At 39.7% G+C, this 17,646-nt stretch overlaps 1 protein-coding gene across 5 annotated transcripts in view; it reads left to right on the top strand.

Annotated features, from left to right (window-relative positions):
* ptpn13 (protein tyrosine phosphatase non-receptor type 13) overlaps positions 1-17,646 on the top strand; it is a 46,986-nt gene that overhangs the window by 24,997 nt on the left and 4,343 nt on the right. For 2 of the 5 annotated variants that reach the window (XM_014987379.2, XM_014987378.2), the window contains exons 10-38: positions 761-965; positions 1,584-1,658; positions 1,737-1,914; positions 2,408-2,558; positions 2,687-2,825; positions 3,060-3,212; positions 3,634-3,816; positions 3,919-4,081; positions 5,068-5,500; positions 7,064-7,170; positions 7,726-7,779; positions 8,162-8,251; positions 8,578-8,685; positions 8,783-8,920; positions 9,017-9,498; positions 9,873-10,004; positions 12,574-12,667; positions 12,745-12,830; positions 12,921-13,089; positions 14,226-14,440; positions 14,572-14,670; positions 14,758-15,131; positions 15,551-15,710; positions 15,841-15,996; positions 16,214-16,385; positions 16,512-16,722; positions 16,853-16,935; positions 17,046-17,107; positions 17,392-17,547. In XM_014987379.2, the coding sequence (XP_014842865.2) occupies positions 761-965; positions 1,584-1,658; positions 1,737-1,914; positions 2,408-2,558; positions 2,687-2,825; positions 3,060-3,212; positions 3,634-3,816; positions 3,919-4,081; positions 5,068-5,500; positions 7,064-7,170; positions 7,726-7,779; positions 8,162-8,251; positions 8,578-8,685; positions 8,783-8,920; positions 9,017-9,498; positions 9,873-10,004; positions 12,574-12,667; positions 12,745-12,830; positions 12,921-13,089; positions 14,226-14,440; positions 14,572-14,670; positions 14,758-15,131; positions 15,551-15,710; positions 15,841-15,996; positions 16,214-16,385; positions 16,512-16,722; positions 16,853-16,935; positions 17,046-17,107; positions 17,392-17,547 (4,828 nt within the window). The remainder of the gene's footprint in view (positions 1-760; positions 966-1,583; positions 1,659-1,736; positions 1,915-2,407; positions 2,559-2,686; positions 2,826-3,059; positions 3,213-3,633; positions 3,817-3,918; positions 4,082-5,067; positions 5,501-7,063; positions 7,171-7,725; positions 7,780-8,161; positions 8,252-8,577; positions 8,686-8,782; positions 8,921-9,016; positions 9,499-9,872; positions 10,005-12,573; positions 12,668-12,744; positions 12,831-12,920; positions 13,090-14,225; positions 14,441-14,571; positions 14,671-14,757; positions 15,132-15,550; positions 15,711-15,840; positions 15,997-16,213; positions 16,386-16,511; positions 16,723-16,852; positions 16,936-17,045; positions 17,108-17,391; positions 17,548-17,646) is intronic. The other 3 variants (XM_014987380.2, XM_014987384.2, XM_014987382.2) reach the window with 2 other exon arrangements.

Here is a 17,646-nt window from a genome sequence, read left to right as displayed (position 1 = left end):
ATGCAAACTAATTCATAGGCCAGAATTGAGAATAGCACACAACTTTGAACTTTGCCAGGAAGAAAATCAAATGCAAACACAAGGAGATGCAAATTCCACACACACACCCAGAACCGATTTAGTACGAGCCACTCTGCTCCTGGATGTACTTGGCGTCATCTATTGTTTTTGTTCTTAATGAGTATTGGGAAGTCAGAATTTCCTGAGTAAATGGTAATATTATGAATAGACTGCTTTTTGCACATTCAGGGTTAATTTACTGATTTTTGTGTGAACATCCCTGTCCTGAGAAAACATGATGCGTCTGTGAGTGAGCCTGTGTTGACTAATGAGTCTGTCTGTTGATGATGATGATGATGAGCTGGTATCTGCCCTTCCTACCCTCCAGTCAGCAGAGCAGCATTAGACAAAGCTGTCCCATTTTGGTTCTCTGGGCCACACACAGCTGGTTTGGCACAGCAGGATCGCCTCATGCCTCAACAGTGAGGTCATCTGATGTGACATTTACATTCAGTCCTCTTGATCTCTCTAATCTCTGGCATCACAGGCCTAAACAGCCTGCTGTTGCTATGCCTTCTCCCAAAGAGAAAATCATTTTGATCTGTCCCTCTGTTGCCCCCCGACCCTGTTGGGGTGGGGGGAAAAAAAAAAAAATCCTATATTTTGTGAAGCTTGTGTGCAGTTTGCCACAGACGCCTACAAAGGCATCAATCACACAAGAAACTGCTGAGCTAACCAACTAACATTTGCTTCCCGTAAGGCAAAATGAAGGGCCTGCTGATGAAAGTGCCGAGATGCTCCTCCAGAGGCAAGAGGAGGAGGTGCAGCGGCTGCAGACGCAACTGGCCAATAGGCTTTCCAGGGCCAACTTGTACTCTGCAGACGAGCCCCTGCTCCAACCTCAGGCTTCAGCACTTGACCTTCAGGACCCTCTTTACGCTCCTCTATCGCTCCGCAAAACCAAGGTTTGTATACATTGTGAGTCAGTGCTTAAAGATATGCACCAAAAAAGATAACTGTAATCCATCATGAAGACAGCTTTTAAGATACTAATCCAGAAAGCCCTAAAAGCCATCATTTATACACCTCTCTTTCAGCTTAGCCCCCCTCCCCCTCCCCTACATGCAGGCAGTTTGAGGCTTGTTTATAATGCAGTTTTTGATGATTCGTGTACAAATTTAAATTGCATAAGCTCACTTGCCACAAACTTGTTGACTCCGTGCTTATTTGATGTTTTGCAAAAGCCGCTGACTGCAGTGTATAATTCATTCCGGCCTTTGTGGGGTTAATTGTAAATACATGTGGGAATTTAAGAGTTTGCTCAGATTTATTCCATCAATTATTGCAAATTTAGTAAAAATGTTTGTTGGTAAATGCAAAAACAAATTTGCTGATGTTGGGAACACATCCATGTGTGAGACATTCTTCCTCACATGTTTGTGGTGTGTTTAATTAATGTGATTTAGGATGTCGGAGTTACCAGTTGAAAACTCGAGTTTGTGCACAGCCACGAAAAGCTGCAAAATATAAACTGAGTGAATACGGCTTTCTGTGATTGCTTTTTCTCTGTGCATTACCGACAGAACTATCATGGACCCGAGTTTGTGAAGATGGCCAGCGAGCCATCGGTAACCTTATCTGTGCCTTCGTCACTCATGGTGAGATTTTAACTCTGCTCTTTCTTCAAATAAAAGTTTAACTATCCGTTTTGGTAACTATTGCCGTTTCATCCCTAGCAACCGAAACGAAGCAAGGTGGAAGAAGTGCAGAGGAAGGTGGGTGTTGTGCTCCTGAATGGGCAAAAACTGGAGCTGGGCTGTGACCTGAAGGCAGTTTGCAAAGACGTTTTTGATATGGTGGTGGCTCACATCGGCCTCGTGGAGCACCATCTCTTTGGCCTTGCATACCTCAAAGGTAATTTGGAGATTTTGGGATTTATATATTTGTAGTTGTATAGCTCTTGTCGTTTTAATCACAGTCACCTGTCTTGTGAGATCTATGTTTTTTTTTGTTTGTTTTTTTTTTATCTATCTTGACACTAAATTAATCCTCTCTTTAATACAAATATATGGTGCTTTGGAGAAGTATTCATACCCCTTAAACATTTCCATATTTTGTTACATAAACTGGAAGATGAGTTTATTCTACTGGATTTTTAAGGGATCAACACAAACCAATCATCTGTCCACAAAGGACATGAAATGATTGTCAGCATTTTTATTTATAAAAATCATAAAAGTCTTGTCTGTTGTTGTATTCTGTCCCCTTTTCTTTACCACCTAATCAGGTTATTGTCAGTGATCACAATCAGACACTACTTTGTTTTTTCAGTCTGATTTATTTTCCATTTTCAATCTGTCACCTACTTTAATCCACTTTGTCTCTAAAAAAAAAAAATCCCACACAGAAACTGAGTTTTTCTTCGTCGAACCCGATGCCAAGCTCACCAAAGTAGCTCCTGAAGGATGGAAGGAGCATCCCAAGAAAAGAAGAACCGACGTGCCTTTTAACCTTTTCTTGCGGATCAAATTCTTCCACGATGATGTCAACCTCATACAGTAAGCGTATATTTTTACTCTGAGTAACTCTGCTGCCCAATATATGATTCCCTGGGACAGCACAATTAACATTATATAATATCAAGATCTATTTGACACTTTTTTTCTTAAATCTGTGTGGAAAACAGGCATGCTATGACCAAACATCAGCACTACCTACAACTAAGGAAGGACATCTTGGAGGAAAGGATGCGCTGCAACACAGAAAATGCCTTGCTTCTGGCTTCCCTGGCATTGCAGGCTGAATTTGGTGACTACCAACCTGAGGTAACCAAGATCATGTTTGAGTAGTTGAAATGGAAATGTAAACCGAGTTGGATATATAGAATATACATTTTTACCCTCTTATTCCACGTCACAAATTCACATAGCTACATATCTTTATCTATATGCACCTGGTGATATAAGTATTGAACACATCACCGATTTTCTAAGTAAGTGTATTTCAAAAAGGAGCCATTCACATGATATTATAACCAGGTGTTAATGTCTGTGCTGCAGCTTCATGGGAAGACGTATTTCAGGCTGGAGCACTACCTGCCAGTGTCCATCTTGGATAAGGTGGACCAGACGACTCTCCGGGAAGAACTGCCTAAACTTCACAGTAACTACTATGGCGCATCAGAATCAGAGGCAGAGTTTGAGTTTCTCAAGGTTAGGATCGTTTTATATGAATATATAAAGTGCTCTAACGCATTGAATTTGAAACTTACTGCTATTTGGATTCCATAATGTATAATAAATAAATAAACAAACACAATACTAAGTAAGATAATGATTGTATTTCTTAGTAAATAGCTGATACTATCTCTTAGTAGCTCAGTAAATATTTAAATATATAAATATTTACTAAGAAATACTAAGTACATACATTATAAATGGAGTTTGGTCTATATATAAAATCCAAATTGCTAATTCTTCTCAATATTTGACCTTTTTGTGGATCTTTTATTTGTCTCAATTACTTTATTTATGTATTTATTTAGTGTGTGTGTGTGTGTGTGTGTGTGTGTGTGCGTGTTTTAATTTTGGGGTATTTAACATTTAAGAACCCTCTGTGTTGTTTGCCTTAAAGGCGAGCCAGAAGCTGACTGAGTATGGAGTCCATTTCCATCGAGTCCTTCCAGAGAAGAGGTCTCAGTCAGGCGTCATGTTGGGGATCTACTCCAAAGGCGTGCTCATTTTTGAAGTCCTTAATGGAAATCGCACCCCAGCGCTGAGGTTCCCCTGGAGGGAGACCAAGAAGATTTCCTTTGCAGTGCGCACTTGTCTCTTATTTTGAATCTCTTTAAATAATATCAGTTTTTTTTCTGGAAAGATTAGATTGAATGTTTGTCTATTTCTTTCTTTCTTCCTTAAGAAAAAGAAAATTTGTCTTCAGAACACATCGGATGAGGTCAAACACCTTTTCCAGACCGACAGCAACAGGACGTGTCAGTATCTGCTGCAGCTGTGTTCGGATCAGCACAAGTTCCACCTGCAGTCGAAGGCGCGACAAAACAACCAGGAGCTGCAGGATCTCGGTATGTCTGAAGCAGAGAGTCACAAACATCTAAATGTCAATCTAGATGGAGTTTGCAAATCAATTTGGCTAGCTTATGAACCTGTCGGCTTGTATTTGTGCAGCGGGAATACAGCTATTGTTTTAGCACAACTTTAAAAAACTGTATTTCTGCAGCTTCAGTGATCTGGGGAGAGAGGTCTCTGCCAAAAGCAATGAGAACATTATTTAAAAAGCTGTGAAATCACCTCTTAGTTGTCAACAATCTCAGATGTTGCATATTAAAATAGTTTTGAACATTAATCAATCTTTGTGTGTACCATATTGAATAAAACAGGCTGAGAAAGAAAAATGAGCTCCAGCTAGTGAGGAAAATAAAATGCAGGAATGTTTAGTAATGACTATCAAAACTATGAGCAATAATTGTACTACAATAGCTGTGCCTTATAGCACACCAACTCCATGGAAACAATCACAGAATAAAAGCTGCAAGAGCTGTCATAAAGGAGCACTTATAAAATACAAAATTCTGGGAGTTTGCTCTATTTTTTATTTTTAATTTTAATTTTTAATAAACACAATGTAAAACATGTCCAGTAACATTGCCAGTCTAAATCTCTAGAAAGTGACTTAATCTTTTACTGTCCTCTCTCCAAACCTGAATTAATTCAGACATCCATGCGTCATTTACCATCCACTGATATTCATCATGTTCTACTGGGTTTAAATGTTACACTTGCAAACAAAAACACCACTTAATCCTGACGTATATTTAAATGTTGTCAGAACATATCATCTGCAGAGGAGATTTACTTTAGAAGTAACTGAAATAAAAGGCTGGGAATATTCAACCAGGTAGAAACATCCTCTTATACGGCTTCACCTCGAAGGCTCAGGATACTTTCAAAAGTACAAACCTCCAACGAGCAAATTTCTACCCAAGTAATCCAATTTGGTTCTGAATTCTCCAGTAGAAAATATTTTGCATTTCATCTTCTCGTTCATCAGAGAACTGCCCCTTGAGCAGCATGCAGTACTCCGTAGACTCTCAGGGTGGAGACACATCAGCCCGGATAGCACGGCCCGTCAGCCTGGCCCAGAGCTTATCCACGCGCTCCAACCCGGACCACCTGAAGAGGATCTCCTACTCGGAGGTGGCTCTCAACAAGACGCCGGCCGGCTCTGTATTAGTCCACGACGAGCTCCACCTTCCAGGTTACAACCCGCTGGCCTCCACCGCCTTTACCAATCCACGGTTGATGAGTCGGTCCCACCACAACCTGGCGCAGATGTCGGAGCCGGAGCAGAGCCCGGTGTTGGATTTGCTCCGTTCGCCAAACGCCAGATTGACCCAGCCCCAGTTAAACCAGGCAACTTCCAATTTCCAGCAACGTCAGCGGGCAAACTCAGACACCGACTCAATTTCTCATCTTCAGGACAAGTAAGTAAATAAAATGTAAATGTTAAGAGCTAAATGCTTTTTCTGAACACACAAAAGTGCATATTCTGAGGAGAACCAGTCAGATTTTGGATTTTTACAGCTTTATTTTATGAATCATTTGTCCAAGTTACTTATTTAGATGGGTCTCGAGTAGGGCTGGGCAATAAATACATTTTATCGATTAATCAAATTTTCTATTTGACGATTTATTTTTTGGAAAATGAAGTTTTTGTTTTTTGGTTTGTTTGTTTTTGTTGTGTTTTTTTTATACCAATGCACTCTGAGTTTTTGTAGTTCATAGTGATATCAACCTGCCCTATCATCTTGTTTCACAAGCATATTTCGTAGTTTGTATTTACTTCAACTTTAAATTCAGGTCAACTTCCACAAGAAATAATTGAAATAAAAATTAAGTTAAGTTTCTGTCGTTTGTCATTTATTTCTAAGAAAGAAAGTGAGGGGAAAAAATGATTAGAGTCAGACTTGTTGTGAAAAAAATCCATTCCTCCCAGGCCTAGTCCAGTGTGTGTGTTTGTGGGTTGTTCCTTTAAACCCCTTTGTGCTGACCTTAGCACACAGTAAGATTATTAAGTGAGGATTTGTTTCAGGAACCTAACCTGTGCTTTGACTGTAGAGACACAACAGACGGGTCTCTACCTCTGCCTAATTGGCTCTCTGGGGGGAATCTCTGTGTGTGGGGGTACACAATCCCCTGTGTCCGTGGGAGGCTGTACCTGGCTCTGCGTTTGCTGGTTTATTTAGGGCTTGTCAATTTCACGTTGCCAGGAACTTCTAATGCATTGAGATTGCTTCGAACATTTTAAATAAACAGCTGGACTCTGAGAAACGGTTCGAGTAAAGCACATCGCTTTATATTGCATTTGGTTTCAGTTGTTTAGTTTTGCCTCCCTTGTTCAGTGCTGAGCACAATCAAAGATGATTAACACTGGAAGGTGGAACAACATTCCCTCCCACCACATTTTGTTCCCTCTGGCTTCAAACGGATCTCTGCAGTTGTGAAACCTTCATAGAAACATTTAGCTGAGTTTTATCTCTTCAAATAGAGATTAATATTATTATTATCTGGAGAACGTTATTCATCCCTCTATTACTTCATGCTTGAACTATTTCAATTCCCTACATGCTGGTCTGTACCAGTCTTCCCTCCACCAATTACAAACTTTCCAGAATGCAGCGCTCTCATCTTCTGAAGGCATCATTGCGTCCAGTGCCTCCCAGTCCATTTTAGAATCAATTATAAACTTTTATTGTTGGCTTATAAAGTTTAAAATGGTCTTGTCCCACCATATTTATGTGGCCTTCTAAGCATTTACACTGCAGTCAAACAACCAGTTCCTTTTTAAATTCTTCAAGGTCTAAAGTGAAATAAAAAAAGCACTGAAGCTTCTGTGGAGGCTGAAACAAAACTGTTGAACGGAGTCTGGGATGACGTTCCTTCATTTTCCTTCAAGTATTTTTTGTTAAAATGATTTTTAAAGCACTTTGGCAACCTTTTTTTTAATGTGCTGTATAGATAAACTGGCATCTTTCTGTCTTTCTCAGGTCTTTGGGTTCAGTTCTCCAGAACAGCCCATCATGGCACCTCAGTCAGTCCAAAAAGGAGTCGGACTCATCTTCCATTGAGGACAATGGCCAAGCATATGTAGTTGGTAAGATTCATTTTTAGATGATTGCAAAGAAAACAGAATATGAAGATGTTTTCCTCTAAAGATTTATTGCTCAGTCTGTAGACTGGATCTTAGTCTTACTCCAGCATTTACATGGCTGAAGTAAATTTTTTCCACATTATACTGAGGTAAAACCTACTTAATTGTTTCTTCAGTATCAGAAGAAACAATTCTCTAGACATCAGTTTTTTCTTTTTCTAGTATCCAATAAGAAGAGTGAGCAAATCTACATAAAAATCCTTTATTGCAGCTCTGACGGAGTCCCTCAATTCAATAACAAACTTAATTTACTTAAATTAACTAAAACTAACCAAAAAATAATAATAATAGAGATATATTTATATTTAATATTTCCTGAATGCAAATGTGTTTATATATATATTTTATTTAGAAAAAGCAAGAAAAGTATTGAAATATTTTCCTAGTGCACTGCAGGACTATTTTAAAAGCAACCATAGCCTGATCATCAACAGAAAAACGTATCTCCTGTACAATAAATAAAGAGTGAATCACTAATGGCTGATCTCTTGTTCGCAGGTGTCAGTATGCTCAGTTCCTCTGGAGCTCCTTCAACTCCAGCTTCTGCTAATGGTATGCATGATGTATAAAAAAGGATTTGGGAACCTGCACTAAAACATGACCATTTTCTTCTTCTGTCAGTTGACCGTGCATGACGGTACAATCTGGATACAAACCAAATATAGACGTCTGTAAATCTGACTTATATAATCTAAAATTGAGCCTTTGTTCTGATTCTGCTGCTGGCCTGTGGATCTGACCTTTGGCTACAGTCCCACTATTTAATAGCTTCATGCACGTCTCTCATTTCTTCTTTATTCTACGGTCAGGGTAGCCTGCAGTTGATCTAGCTAATATTAAGAAATGCCTAATTCAGAGAAGAGGAAGTGTCTCCTGACAATGAAATATTTAACTAAAAATGCTAATTTTCATTTTACTTTATTTTATTGTACAGATTCTTTGAAGAAAAAGCTGAACGAGCTGCCATCTCTAGAGAGAGAGATCACAACTGTAAACTTAAAGAAAGATGCGAAATATGGGCTGGGTAAGAATCCATATTCATATTAATTTGTGATGTTTACTTCACCAAAGAGAGAGTTTCTCAGCATACAGATGAGCTCCACTTTTATCACTTTAATTAATGGGTTGAAATAGTTTAAACTCAGTTGGATTGAATGGACTCTGGAAGGCAACATCAATTTTTTTAAGCCTTTTTTAAGTTACAAATGCTTAAGTCTGGACTTTGCTCATTCTTTTACCTGTTTTAGAACATGGCTTGTGGTAAACTTTGTTGAAATGTGTGTGATGTGGGGAAACAAAATAGGAAATATTACTTCTGCAAGTCTATATTTGTGCTTGTGGATGTTGTAGGATTTCAGGTTGTTGGAGGGGAGAACTCTGGCCGTACAAACCTCGGTACTATCATTAGCTCCATCACTCCTGGAGGTCCTGCTGATCTGAACGGACTTCTGAAACCTGGTAGGAGTCTCGTTCATAGAGACCTTATTTTTATACCCTGCTGTAAATTACTCCTTTGCTGTATTACTTTGTTGTTAACACTGACTAATTGTTTCAGGTGACCGGCTGATATCTGTGAATGATATAAACCTGGACGGCTATCCTCACGATGAAACGGTTAACATCCTTCAGAGCGCACCTGATGATGTCACTCTGGTTGTGTCTCAACCAAAAGAGAGGCTCTATCAGGATAAACGTAGGGACATAAATCTGTTTAGGTTGCAAGTAAAATGTCTGATTATTTACGTTCCTCTCAGGTTTACATCACTGCCCTTTTCTCTTCTTTTGTCAGATTCTTCTCCGTTTCTTCCCCAACCACCCAAATCATATTTTAATTCACCTAAACCTGCTCAGAGACCAGAGCGAGAGGCTGACCCGTCATCAGAGGAGCATCATGGCACGGTCAGCTCCGGTCTTCCTCTCCACTGCACCGGCACTCCCACGTCTGCCTCCTCCCCGGCACCTCAGCGCAGCGGCCTCGGCTCTCAGGATTCCAGGATGAGCAGCTCTGCTAAAATCAACCAGCCGCCTCGCGATAGAGTTCAGCAGGCCTTGGAAAGAGTGAAAGCTGCCGCCTCCTCTGAAACCACTACCGAATCTCGAGGAGCGGAGCCAAAGGCTGAACTGAGTCAGTCGCCTCCGGCTCTGCCTCCGAAAACTAGAAAAGTCAAACTTTCAGTAGTTCCTCCGGTTTCTGAGCAGTCCGACAGGGGGGATACGGACATGGATGAAGAGACTTATTCCAGTAGTCAAGAGAAAGTGAAGGCCAAAAAGGTGCGGTCCTTGTTGTTATGAATTTAGTGCTTTTAATAATGTTTGCCCGCCATTTCCCAACATAATAGTCATCTGTTTTGAGAGAACCATAAATCATCTCTTAGTTTTGTTGGAACAAATCCTTCACCCATGAACACAAGCATCACAGATTAGCTGCCTGATGCTTGACACCACTAACTGCCTGTGGTTAACCTTTGACCTGTTGTTTTGGGTGTTAGTGGAAAGCACTTTTTAGTTGTTTTTTTTTTTTTAATCTGTATACTGCATGATATGCATCTGACTCCAGTAACAAATTTATCTTCTTCTCTTGGCCTTGATCACCCTTTCCTCACTGCATGTTCAATTCACCTTGATGCCATGTTCTCTGTTTGCAGGAAAACATCACGGAAAATTTAGATGGTAATGCCCCAGGGGTCAATAGTCTCCGTCCAGGAGATCTATTTGACGTTGAGCTGTCCAAAATAGACAGCAGCCTGGGCATAAATGTCACGGTACTGTTCGACAAGGTTTTCACCCTCTTTGTTTTGGCTCCTTTCTGGCTCGTCCTCCTCACTGTCGCTCTTCTGTGTTTGGTTTGTTTTTGGTTGGTTCTCTTATTGCTTTCGTTTGGAGTAGCTTCTGGTAATATAACTAATTTTGCATGTGTGTTTTTTTTAATCTTTTCATTAAAAAAATGCTAATAAAGTCCTAGTATCTTTTGCACTTTGGCAATAATGACCAACAACTGCATACAAAGAGCTGCTTTGTGGGATTTTCTATGGCTGGCTTCAGTTTATGACTGATTTTTTCTGGAGCGCCATTAATCAAACTTTTCTCTCAGAAAATTCAGAAATTGATTTGCTGGGATTTTTACTTAGAGACGGCAACATTCAATTTACCAGTTACTAGATTATGTATATCCCCATAAGCTGTCCGCTATGCATTATGGTTAGTAATCATTTATTGTCTTAACATTTCTAACACGAATAGTATTTATTTAGGATCTGATTATGCACATCTTGAGCTCATAGTATATTCATCGAAAGGACAAATTGTTACTCGAGTGTTGTTGATCATTTGTGTTTTATATCTCTAATGTAAATTTGTCAATAACATCATGTTGAATAATGTATCATTTTCAGATACATCTTTGCTGAACGATAAATGCTCCAACTGTTGTCTTAGAAAATCAAGACTTATTATTCAGTACCCCAGTAGTTAGTACCGCCCTGCTAAAGCCCTAAAACAATTTGACCCTTTTACTGCAGCACTCCGCAACTTTCTGGCTTTGGAGATTTATTATACAAAGTCGTAAGTTTGGCTTTCGGATTTCTTCTGTTTTTGCTTTAGATTCTCAAATTAATTCAAATGTTAGACAGAGATAATCTGAGTAAATTAACAATGCAGTTATTAAACTGCATTGTTTATTAAACATTGTTTATTAAAGGTGGAAAATCGTCCTGACTGTATATGGCATGTTATTGTCTCCCAAACCTAAAAACTGGCTGTGCCCCACTGGCAGCAACAACTTACAATTTTAAGTCCAAACTTTGACTAGGCCTCTCCAGAACCTTTTATTTTTTTCAGAGGTAAAAGTCGTTTCAACTTCCCAGACTATCACATTACAGCCATGTTTGACAGTTGGTGTAATGTAATTTCTCCAAAACGTTGTTAGTTTGATGCCAGATGTTGCAGGACGCACTCCTTCCAAAAGTCCCTGTTTTGTCTTGTTACTGCAAAGATTATTTTACTTAGAGCTTTACGGATCATGTTTTTCTGCAAATATAGCAAATATATAGCTGGGCCTTTTGTTGTTGTTGCTCAACGGTGGTTTTAGACTTGAATTTCTCTAATGGGTGTCTTTTTTTATTATTATTGCGAACTATGGACAGGAATGCTAACCTAGCAAAGTGAGGCCTGCAGTGTTTTAGATATTGATCTGGTTTCTTTTGTGGCCTCCTGGATGAGTTGTTGTGAGAGGTCATGCACTCTTAGGATCAGTCACAAGTCTGTGTTTCTTCCATGTCTAGATAATGACTCTTATTGGAGTTCATCATAGTTGTAAAATCTAAGCAATTACTTTTTAACCCAGACTTGCAGATGACACTGGGTCTATGTATGATGATTTGAGTTTTCTTAGCTCACATTGTCAGATGGCTTATGGCTAAGTGATTTGTTTTTTCATTCAACCAGTTTGGCAGCCAAAGCTGGGTGTTGATTCATAATTTAGTAACTTATTCACAATGGCTTGTTTTTTTTTTGTTTTTTTTGTTTTTTTTGTTTGTTTTTTGACAGCTGTTTTCACTGAAATAATCCAAAAGCTGTATTTTGTATTTACTCCCATTATCTTTGTCTGATTTAAAAATCTGCCTGCTGTTAAACCTTTATCTTGGTCTAATACTAAAACAAAGCAACAGCAGAAGAAATTTTGAAGGAGTTAAATACTTTTTCCTAGTGCTGTGCCTCCTTTGCCATCCTCCTGACTGTGCATGACAGCTAAATAAACTCTGGTCCTCATCCAGCCTTTTTTTGGCCACAGTTCCAGTTGTTTTAAACTTATTAGCTATTGTTCTGGCTGTACAGGCAAATCTAGGCAAGTAGCTAGAAGTAGCTACAAATGAGCTGATTTAGATCCCCAAACATTTGCTTTACTTTAATAACATTCTCACCCATTTTTAGGAGTGCCAAGTGAACCGTCAATGTCAGCTTTACACCTCGGAGAAAAAGAAAGCCACGGATCACAAATTTATAGTGCTATATATATAGTTCAGGCTAAACACACTGTGATGCCATGATTTTGTTTAAAAAAATCTTTATTTGTGATTTTTTATTTTTTTATGATGGGGGGGAAAAAAAAAACAATTTAAGCAATTTTGACATCTTTACCAGAGGTGTTAATAGTTGCTGGCAGCACTGGAAAAGATCCAAGACTTGTTTAAGATAATTAAAAAACTCAACGTCTAGACATTTTTATTTGATGGAACAATTTTAAGGTAGAATAGTTAAAAAAAAAACTTAACATCAACCATTAACCCAAATAGAAAAATCCTAAAAGTATCAACTTCCTTTGGCTAAAGAGTTTTTTTCATTTCTTAGGGTGGAGCTAACACAACAGTGCGACATGGAGGCATCTATGTCAAAGCCCTTGTACCTAAAGGAGCTGCAGACCTCGATGGGAGAATACAGAAAGGTGAGCGGCTAATAACCGATGCCACATACATTACAGTGGAGATAAATTAACTAATTACGGGTGTGTCATTGGCGCAGGTGATCGAGTATTAGCTGTCAATGGAAAGAGTCTGGAGGGAGCCACTCATCACCAGGCTGTTGATGTCCTCAGAGACACGGGCCAGGTGAGGGCTGGCGCTTACATGGATAACAAGCTGTTCAGCAGTCGTCCAGATGGCTTTGGTCGATATGTAAATCACGTTTTGTGTGTGCAGACGGTTCACTTGCGCCTGGAGAAAGGTCTTTCACCTGAGAACGGCAATCAAGCTCCCCTCACTCCTCAAACCAACACCCGCATCTCTGCCAGTAACCACTCTCAAACCAAGGACAAGGAGCAGCCACCAGAGGCCAAAGAGAAACCCGAGTACAGCTTTGTCACACAAGGTAAGACTTAATGAGGAGGGTTCTCAGCTGGTGTGTAGCTTCACAAGATTTTCCTTGAAAAGCTCATTAGTTTCCACAGACTGAGGTTGTCTTATCTTGAATACCGCTGATTATTTGAGGCAGCAATTTTTCAGAAATATTCACAATTCAACCCTTTGTTCTCACTCCCGGCAAAGTAACTTGCCATAGATAATGTGATTTGAAAGGAAATGAGCATGTCTGAACAAGGCATTAGCTGTGCCCTGGTGCCTATTCAGGGCTGAGCCGGCGGTCAGAACAAGCCGAACTTCCTAGAACCAACCGGAGAAGAAGCCGAACACATTTTCTCCTGGAATGACTTTGATTAAACATTAAAAAAAAATTACACAGTTGTTTTTATATTCACTTCGTTTTTAAGAAAATGTACTAGAAATATATTTTTTATCAAACACGAAACACCACGAATAGTCGCATCAGCAGTTGTGACTATGCCTCCAGTTGTTTCTTAATGGGTTTTACTGAATGCTTCCCATTGTTATATTGCATGTCATTCGTTTATGCTAAATTACATAATGTAGGGCAGCTATATTATCCTAAAATTTCACCATCTCTACCATTTCTTTTTGTTTTGCAAAAAATCATCAGAAAACTCAGGCTGTAAATATGGAAAGCTTGCAGATGTTCCCCAAATGGACTTGCAGCTGCAATTGCACTGAAATGTGTTTTTCATGAAGTACACTGAGGAGGGATTGAATACGAATGCACACTACATTTTTTCAGATTCTTCTATGTAAAAAAGAGGAAAAACTTCTAAGGGTGTAAAAATGAAGGATTCAAATCTTTCACCTCTAAGAGTCGGGTTTAGATGTAAACATGCAGCCTTGAGGCAGGACTTTCAGGGCATAATTGTGATTAATCAGACAAAGATTATCTAGTCATACTTTAACCAGAGAACTGAAATGGCTGAGTAGCTTCTGATTTACTTGATAATCAGATTTGTTTCTCTAAGAACATTGTGCACCCAAATGGAAATTTCGTGTAATATCACAAAGTAAGAAGAAAATCTGATAACAAGTAACTTTCATTCTTTATTAACTGAACCTTAACCCGACACTCGACGTGGTTCTTACTGCAGATTAACATCTTCGTTCCAACAGATAACACGTTTGACGTCCGTCTGCTGAAGAACACTTCTGGACTCGGCTTCAGCTTCAGCCGAGAAGAGCACGCCCCCGGTGAGCCCAACGGCCCCAGCCTGGTGAGGGTGAAGAAGCTTTTCCCGGGCCAGCCGGCCGCAGAGAGTGGCCGCATCAACGTGGGCGATGTCATCTTGCGAGTCAATCAAACCTCGCTGAAAGGACTCTCACAACATGTTTGTACTTTGTTTTTGTTTTTTTTTCTTTTTCTTTTTTTGTGTGTAATTGGAATTCAAATTTCTCTGCAGCGTTATTTTGATCATTATGTTTTTTTGTTTTTTTTTTATCATACATTGTTTGCACCTAGGAGGTGATATCAGCCTTACGAGGAACTGGACAGGAAGTGACGCTGCTGCTCTGTAGGCCTGAAAAAGGTGTTCTTCGAGACATGGACGCCTCAGCTTCGGTGAGCTGCTTTAAAAAAAACCAAAATGGTTTTATAGCTACAGTTTGCTAAATAATTACAAATTAAAAATGACATATTCCTTCTTAGACACCCAAGCCATCACCCAGGAAGGTCCCCATAACCATTACAGAACCCAGTCAGAGCTTGAGCAGGACGGCGACGCCTCCTGAGACGACTCCGAAAACCCCCGTGGAAGAGGCTCTGGCGAGGCTGAACTTCAGGAGCCCCGGCCGACACAACAGCTACAGCGACAGCACCGACGGCGATGAGGAGGTGGAGAAAGCTTTCACCTCCAGTGCCTTTGAACACAGCTTGCAAAGCTGGGACAGGAGTGCCTATCAAACGCCCAGTGGCAACGCAGAACTGGGACGCTTTGACAGCTCTGGTCATCTGGACGGCACCTTCCACTCAGCTTTTTATTCTCCGAACCTCTCAAAGACAAGATTGGACCTCAGCAACAGGTACCTGATCTGTTATGCACTCCCCTACAATTGCAGACAGTTTTCTACATGACCCTCAACATTACTAAAAACGGCATATTTCGTCACAGGTGATAAATGAAACTGAGAAACTTTTCAGTACCTTTCTGTTATCTGCTGAAAGTCTTGCTTTCTCTCGCTCTTAACATTCTGTAGCTTCCTTCGTCTCTGTGCTTCCTTTAACTTTATTTTTAGACACCTCACTGATTTATAATTTCTAACTTATTTTTGTTTGACTGATGAGGGTCAACGTATCTGCACCTGTCATCACGTGTTGTGCATTCTCTGAGCAGGAAGTTATTTAAGACCCGATTTCAGTCACTAGCCAGTTTCTCGATGCATCTTTTTTTTCTTCTTTTTTCAAAAGATATTTCCTTAAATCTTTGCAAATGTTTTGAAAGGAGTTCTTCGTCACCTGTGGAAGTGGATATGGAGTCATCTCCTCTGCCTGTGATATCCTCCGCCTCTGCCCCCAGTCCTGATCCCCTTCCCCCTCCAATGTCGCTGCCCTTAAAATTCAAATTCCCCAGCAATGGACAGGATGTAGAAGAAGTGATCCCGGTAAGGACTTGAGAAAAGAGGAACGGTGTAATTTAAGACAGCTGCGCTAAAATAAGGATCTAGATCTGTCCATACATGGTCATTCCTATAATAGTGTTTTGTTTTTTTTTGTTGTTTTTTTTGTTATTAGGAAGCAGAGCTGATGATTTCTTTGTTGAAGTCAGAAAAAGGCAGCCTTGGTTTCACCCTCACCAAAGGCAACGATCAAGGTTGTTACATCCATGACATTGTCCAGGATCCGGCTAAAGCAGATGGACGGCTCAGGCCTGGCGACCGAATGATCAAAGTATGAATTCACAGCAATGTCTTTTTTTATTTATTTTTTTGTCCATTTGAATTAAAAAAATACTTAAATTTAACTTCTAATTAGTTCAGATTCAGTCGCATCTTTTTTTTTGTTTTGTTTTTGTTTTGTTTTGATCATTGCTGTATCAGTTTTGGATAGATGTTTCAATTTATTTTCAACTATTTCATTTTGTGGATGCATTCTTTTCTTCCAACAGGTTAACAACACAGATGTGAGTTCAATGAACCACACTGAGGTGGTCAGTCTAGTCCGTGCTGCCCCTCCTCTGGTTGATTTGGTGGTGGGAAGGATTCTGGAAGCTCCCAAATTCCCAGTGGAAGCCCACCTGCTCCCTGATATTTGCTTCAGGAGCAGCCAAGAACCACTGGGTAAGAAACGTCCCTCTTTTAGACGTTAAAATATGTTCAATTTGTTGTTGGACTCTTCAAATTTTGTATTCTGAATTACTTCCTGTGTCTAAATTAACTTTTATCTCTTTTTTTTTTGTTTCTTAGGATTGGTCCTAGATGGGGGAAGGGACAGCATTTATGGGGTCTTATTTGTAAAAGATGTCATACCAGGTTCACCAGCCTCAAAAGAGGGAAGCTTGAAACCACTTGACCTTATCCACTACATTAATGGGGCTCCAACCCAGGATCTAACTCTGAGTGAGAGTACCAGACTCCTGGAGCTCTCCCTGAATGACCTTTGTCTGAAGGCCACAAGGTATCACACACTCAACGTTGAATCTATCCAATGTTTAGCTTGTTCTGTTTTATCTTGACAACTTGTGATATCTACAAAATAAATTCAGAAACTACAATTTTTTTTACTTGTTCTGTTCTTTGTCCCTCAGAGATGGAATGCCTGTATCTCCTGAACATAAACATGTCACTTTTCTGGACAACAACCTGTCCAAGCTGTCATCCGGCATGAATGGTTTGTATTGCATGTTGAAGACTTTTATTATTATTATTATTATTATTTGGGACTTCATTTCATCTTGCCTTTTTTTTATGTAACAATAGCAATTTTTTTGTTGTTTTAAGGGTTTCTTAAAAGGAACGGTTCCAGGGACACTGAGGATCTCGCCGGACTTTGTCCTGCAGAGGTGAGCCACGAACCTCATTTTAAGTTTTTGTGGTAAAACTTTAACTTTTGTTATTTATTTGTAAGTAAGCCCACACAATGTCCTTCAAAGTTTTTCAGGCTCCTTGAGCTTTCACTTCTTTATCTTGGTGTATTTAAATGAAACCCAATGAAATTTATTACAGTTTATTGTTTTAATCTGACAAAATATGAAAAAGCTCCAAGGAATAGAAGTGTTTCTGACAAATGGAGTCACAGTGAGTTTCTGTTAAAGGGAACCCCATATGTTTCTTTTTGTGAGTGTAGGAGGAGATTATAACGTTGGATCTGGAGAATCCACCGTCTGGAGGTCTCGGTTTCTCTCTAATTGGAGGGGAGAGGGGGATCTTTGTGAAGTCCATCACTCCAGGTGGCGTCGCAGAGTCCTCAGGACAGCTGCAGGTTGGAGACAGGCTGCTCAAAGTGAGTACTGTTAGACTTTTGTTGTTTCCTATATAATCTTGGCTTGTTTTAATAAAAAAAAAATTTCTCTGAATTTTTGAAAACGTATTTCACACAGAA

This window comes from Poecilia mexicana, unplaced genomic scaffold (assembly GCF_051168715.1).
Source record: "Poecilia mexicana isolate PSO_F unplaced genomic scaffold, ASM5116871v1 scaffold_12, whole genome shotgun sequence".
NCBI lineage: Eukaryota > Metazoa > Chordata > Actinopteri > Cyprinodontiformes > Poeciliidae > Poecilia > Poecilia mexicana.
The sequence above is the reverse complement of the archived record's forward strand: the minus strand, read 5'-3'. Positions and strand labels throughout refer to the sequence as shown.